Source organism: Pteropus vampyrus, unplaced genomic scaffold (assembly GCF_000151845.1).
Source record: "Pteropus vampyrus isolate Shadow unplaced genomic scaffold, Pvam_2.0 Scaffold68, whole genome shotgun sequence".
NCBI lineage: Eukaryota > Metazoa > Chordata > Mammalia > Chiroptera > Pteropodidae > Pteropus > Pteropus vampyrus.
The window spans coordinates 4,364,255-4,370,649 of NW_011888849.1; the positions used below are offsets into that span (position 1 = coordinate 4,364,255).

Below are 6,395 nucleotides of genomic sequence, written 5' to 3' on the forward strand. Positions count from 1 at the left end.
AAAACAAAATGGTATTTTTAATAGAATCTAAGGTTAGTTATGCTCTAGCTCTGGCCCTAAATCCATCCTTATCTCCACAGCCAATCATTGTCACACTGTGTTATCATCTATAATGAGCAATATTATTAGGTTCAGTGCTTCTTCATATGTAAAAGAATAATTAGCATTCATATTGTCCTTGAATCAGTTCTGAATGTCTTACCTAGACCTGCCCTTAGTTCATGTGACTGGTAATCAGGACTTTCCCTCCTGCATTGCAGGTGTAGTCTGCTGCAAGAAGGACCCCTGTGAAACCTTTGGGTAATTAGGTTCTGCCTTAGCATGTTTGTTATTACTTGACCATGCTCTTGGAGGAGCCAAAAAATGATCTTCTGCAACCTCATTTTGAGGTGGCTAGAGACAGAAAGGTCTCGCTGGGACCATCTGAATTCACACTTTTAAGGTCCACTAAAGATGTCCATGGGCCAACAATTTCTGCCCATCTCCTGAAAAGTTTCAATGTTCTGGATCATATGTATCTTGAAATAAATGTGAAGTAACCCATGGACTGTCAAAAGGGCATCCTTTGACTATTCCAGACAACAAAGACCCTTACTTGAGGAAAACAAAAAATTCAACATTCTTACCTGGCTCCAGTGTAAGATATTTTGCACAGATGTTCCAGAAAGACTATGAGCGACATATACATTGGCTCGGCTCTGTAACAAAGCATGAGTGGTTTGTGGGACATGGAAAAACTTATAAGATATGTATCTCATCAAGACCAAATCCCCGGGGTGTCAGACTAAATTGAATTATGAGCAATTTTTCATGATGAAACAGTAATATACACATGCACATAAATTTAAAAATACCACTAAATGTGTGCCTGGACACCTGTATTTTTTTTTTTAATCTGAGAATAGCTTTTTATTAGAGATCTGATTTCTTAAAAAAATTTACTAGAGTAATTAAAGATGAAGGCTTTAGAATTGGCCTGTATTCAAATCCTAGCTCTGCCCTTTAAGTTTTAGGTGGATTTGGGAGAGTTATTTAATCTACTAAATCTCAGGATACTAATCTGTATAGTGGGGATATAGACAATATTTGTCTCATAGGATTGTTACAGAGAATAACTTTGCTTGGCACATAATAAATGCTTATCAAATGGTAGCTATTAATTATATTATTTTTTTTTAAAAAAAAAAGAAGAAAAATCATCAGGAATTAAAGATGTATTCTTCTAACTTCCAGGAATGCTGCTGGCAGATAGCTCTCTACTATTGGGCCTCTTTGGGGGATTGCCCCAGGAGAGCTGCCTTGCCCAATCTATCACCTCTTACTGGCATCATCTGCATTAAATGACTGTTTGATGTGGAGGTACAAAGATCCAGCCCTTTCACTCTAACTTGGAACAACTCTGAAGGGTCATCCCATCTTCACAGATCCCTGTAGAATTAATTGAGTCTCCCACTGACAGTGCTTCACAGTTTGCCTTTTCATCTACCCAATACTGTTTCTTTCCCTTCTCTAGGTGTTATCGCAAGAGCATGACCCAAAGTCACTCTGCGTACTAATTTCCATCACAGAGTATGCTTCCTGGGAACTCACGCTGTGATACCTATCAACTGGTAGCTATGCCTAAATGAAATTGAAACTCTCAGATATCCTATCAAAGGACTTAAAGTACAAACCAGAAAGTCCTAAGTAGAAAGAAGAGGTGGATGATGCATGCATTTCTCTCTTTTGACTACTGGATTCTAATCACTTTTTTTCATATGTTACTGATACACTGTATAAAGCTATTTTCAAATCTCTTCTATCTACAACTTATGAAGTTAATATCTCGCAATGCTCTTACATTAACCTGGCCTCACCCCATGTTAAAGCATTTCCCACATATTAGTATGATTTGGAGAAAACTAAATTACTGGGGTTACGTTTCTATAAGTCTTCATTGGCAATAGCTCACACTCAAACAGTAAGGCTAACAACTCCTAACTTTGCTTTGGGAAACTGAGAATTTACTAGGTTCCCACTTACCATGTTCAGATTGTTCATGTTAAATCCTCCTGAAAGTAAAATGATACTACTACAAATCTGATCAATAATCATCTGGCCACAAAGGTAAATATAAAACTGGCGAAGAAATCTGGTCTGGTATAGAAATTCTTTCCTGCCAAACAATCCCTATGAAAATATGAAATGAAATAGTAGTCATTACATTATAGTAAAAAGAAGTGGCTCTAATTGAAAAGTGTGAGTCTTAGCATATTGGGTTGGAAGACTCTTGTACGCAGACAAGGAATTTTCTGAGGAGTCACATACCTTAAGCATCATATCAGGTAGCAACAAAAATTTGATCACAGGGCCTTTTGAGTATTTAATAGTAGCTATGGGTGCTAAGGCAAAATACAGTTTTATTTTCTGAGCCAGCTCTGGCATGGTGGAAAATGCAACAAAGCCTACAAGAAAAGAAATATGTTAGAGTGGATACTCTACCCAGAACTCATAAAATGCTTATTTTACTTTTGTCAAGATACTTCAGTAGTTACGTGTGACTGTGTCTTAATACCCATGAAATTATAGACTCCTTGAGGAAGAAAAACAACAGCAGTGAAAACTTCTTTGTGTTCTCTCTGACAGTGCTTCACAGTTTGCCTAGTCTAGTTTATTTGATATCCAGTAGATATCTCATGGAATTATTGAATTAAATTATTGAGTACAATAATATGGACTTTGAGAATATATACATATTGAGAGGTAACTACATGCTAGACAATTTGCTTGTGACTTTCATGGTTCTTATTTAATTCTCAAACTCATGAGATATTTTTAATAAATCTCTACAGTAAAAGAAAATGAGAATTAGAGAAATAGCCTTGTTTATTGCTAACAAGCATGTTCTATAACATAATGGGTATTGAGATAGCAGAGTTTTGTTGGTTTTCCTTGATTTCTATTTTTTCTGAAACCTAAATTATAGCATATTCCAGTAGACAAGTTGTCTAGTGAACTGGATTCTAACTCTTATTTTTGCCATAGGTTAGATGTGGGATGCTGGTTAAGTCAGTCTGTGCCTCAGTTTCTATACCTATAAAATAGAGTCAAATTCCCTGAATTAGCACTGTACAGGGACAGTCCCTGTGGATCCTTTGGGAGAAAAAGGCTACTGTATCAAGCCAAGTCATGGTCATTATATTTGAAATACCGTGTGTTTATTTCAAAAGAGCCCTCTACTCTCTGTCTAGGCTGATAGTTGCAGGTTGGGAGAAAGGAAGCTGGGTTAAGAAAAAAAACTGGAATCACATGACTTCTGTCTAGTTCCAAGAAGGTGAGTGAATTCTTTCCCTTCTTTTCTATTCATGCGATTTGTCAGCCACGTGCAAAGGTAGGCACAAGAGTGACTTAGTATTAGCTCTTGCTCTTTCAACTATACCATCAATAGAACTGGGTTGAAAATACATGAAAATACATTGCTATATTCCAGCTTGATTCTGACTATATAAAACCCCTCTCAAATGTCAAGATCTGAGAACCCTACATAACTTCTCCCAGCAACACTTTATGCAAAGCAAGTTCAAGTTCTCCACATAAACAGCTCCATGGTTGACTAATAGAATAATCCTATGTTTTTTTCTCCCCTCCTCCTCAAAATAGCATTTAACCTCATCATTAGCACCTTTGCCTTCATGTCAAATTGAACAATTTTTTAAAGATCTGCCTGTGGATATTAGAGGAGGAGTAGGCATAACACTTTAACTTTCTGTGAAGTGAAGGGTGAGATATCACATCACTAAAATAAGTTAATGTTACTGAAAAATCCAGAAAGGAAAATGTGAAAGTCATACTCTTTTCATTTACTAGAGTGCATCAATTAAAAATGAACCAAATGAGCTTGTATCCTGAGTTTGAATAAGTGAATGCTCACCTGTCTCCTTAGAATCCCTTACCCTGGCCTTCAACTTTGGGTTTGGCTCAGAGTGATGGTAAAGAACTCTTCTCGGCTTTTCCTAGAGCGCCTTCTCTTCATGGCACACACCATGCCTCTCCTGATCTTTCATCCTAATCTAAGCCAAGCACATTTTCCTGTTGACTTTGGTCCAATATAGGACCAGAATAGCCAGTTTCCACTACCATCTTCCCAAGTAGTTGATCTGTATGTTGTAGGGGCCATGAGTTACTGTTTTCACAAATTCATCAAAAGCCAAAAGACACCAGCACATAATTGCAGACATTGGCATTAGAAGAAAAAAGAAAGAAAGAAAGAAAGAAAGAAAGAACGAAAGAAAGAAAGAAAGAAAGAAAGAAAGAAAGAAAGAAAGAAAGAAAGAAAGAAAGAAAGAAAGAAAGAAAGAGACGAGTAAACTCCCCCATTAGTTCTGTTTATAGTATGATAACAATACTTACTGTTTATTGATTACCTATTATGTGCCAGATACTGAATTCATGGTTTCTTTTGTTCAGTGCATTTGTTGAGTGCATACTATGTGCCAGGAACTTCTCTCACCTTTGTGTTTTTGAGAAAATCCCTGTCTTCACAGAGCTTATATGTATCATCATATTCAATAGTTCATTACTTCTAACTCCCATAAGGGGGAGCTATTATCTCCATTTTAGAGATAAGGAAACTGAGACGGATGGATTCAATAATTTGCTCAATGACATTTACCTAAGAGGTGGTGGAGCTAGTGTTTAAATCTACATCCATCTCACACCAAAGCCTTTGCTCTACCTACCATACCAGAGGCCTCCTTCAATTACGTTTCCATTTCCTCGAGTCTTTAACGTCACTGAAGAGGATGAGGCCAGATGAGTGAAGTGTGAGATGACTGATCCCAGGTAGAGCCATACACCATATGCTCACATTTCTTCTGAGTATACAAACCTGCTTTTATTTGAACCTACCCATGGTGGTGCCTTGTGAATAGCCGATATAATAGATCTTTTCCTGGCCTGTTTTCTGCAAAATAAAGTTTATGACTGCAGGAAGGTCAAACCTAGCCATCTCATCAAAACTACAAGAGGAAGAGACAAAATTATATGAAAAATGACAATCAGAAACAAACAAAAACATCCCCTGGGGTTTTTGAACAAGCCCTGGAGCTGTCAGCCCCAACAGCTCATTACTGTGCCCCTCAGAGCACTCAAGATAGACTTGTTTCAAACCTGTGATGCATGGGTGTCTCTGGGGTCACAGGTTGTTAGCAAACTTCTGTTTTCTCCAGATGTCATCACAGAGAGATAATCATCTTCAATGAATATTTACTAAGCACATGACCTACCTTCTAGTAGAGGTGTACTATGATTCTGTTAGCAGAGTAGCACAGGGTCATGCAGATTCATTTATATGAAAAGTATTAAAGATGCTACAGTAGGGGCCCTTCTCTGATGAAATGGATAAAGAGCAGATTCAATGTCAAGAGGTAATTTAAATAAAAGTATTAAAAATATTTTCTAAGAATGTGAGAAATGTGTTAGTCAAACTGATAATCCCTAAGGCTTAATAGTTTCCTAGCAGCTTTAATGTCACCTGTTCTCACCTCCTCCTGGGGTTACTAGTCTTTGTCAAAAATTGCAGAAGAGATAGTCCCAAGATTTCCATCTATAAGGAAATAGCTGTATACTTCTCTTATTCTAGCCTCGATTACCTGACATCAACCACCATTCTGAACCCATTCACCGGATGCAAAATTTTACTTGAGGAACTCAAACCTGCTTTTCCCCACCACTTCCCTGAAAGAATCACTAATCAATTAAGATAATTGGGGGATATCATATTAAGATATTGATGAGCCAACCAAAGTAAATTACCCAAATAATAGAAGCCATAATTTTTACCCAGTTCTTCCAAAGACACCTATGTCCACCTCCACTCTTAAGATTTTCATATACCTGAAAGCCCAGAACTCATCTTGGTCTACAGAGAGAGTCTTGTGTTTCCGAGACCAGTGGCTTCCCCTGCTGTTCCCCAGCCACACATCGAAACCAGCATCTGCCAGAATGAAGCCCAGGCTGTTGTTGGGCACGTTGGAAATCCAGTTGCTAGCATCTCCAAACAAGCCATGCTGCAGTAACACCACAGGCCTGGGACCTACAAAAAAAGAGAATTTCAACTGTCGGAAATATTTTCCACCTTTCTTGTTACCTCCTAATATGCAAAGGCTTTCAAGTTAGACAAACCTGTGTCCAATTCTTGATTCAGCTGCTTGCTAGCTTGATTATCTAGATCAGTTACTTAACCTTTATGTTTGGATTTCCTCACCAGAAAGATAGAATTTTTGTTATGACTAAATAAAATAATGCACAAGGAGTAGATGGCACAATGTCTGACATAGAGAAAGAATCGAAGTTCATTTTCTATTATTTTTTTATTTGTGTAGTTATTATTATCACTAGATTTGTCCGGGTGCCTC

At 37.6% G+C, this 6,395-nt stretch overlaps 1 protein-coding gene across 1 annotated transcript in view; it reads right to left on the reverse strand.

Moving 5' to 3' along the window:
- Positions 1 to 6,395, reverse strand: part of LIPM (lipase family member M) — a 20,566-nt gene that overhangs the window by 3,829 nt on the left and 10,342 nt on the right. The window contains exons 3-7 of the mRNA XM_011361612.1: positions 5,875 to 6,073; positions 4,888 to 4,997; positions 2,308 to 2,444; positions 2,023 to 2,169; positions 627 to 698 (exon numbers count right to left, since the gene is read on the reverse strand). Of these exons, the coding sequence (XP_011359914.1) occupies positions 627 to 698; positions 2,023 to 2,169; positions 2,308 to 2,444; positions 4,888 to 4,997; positions 5,875 to 6,073 (665 nt within the window). The remainder of the gene's footprint in view (positions 1 to 626; positions 699 to 2,022; positions 2,170 to 2,307; positions 2,445 to 4,887; positions 4,998 to 5,874; positions 6,074 to 6,395) is intronic.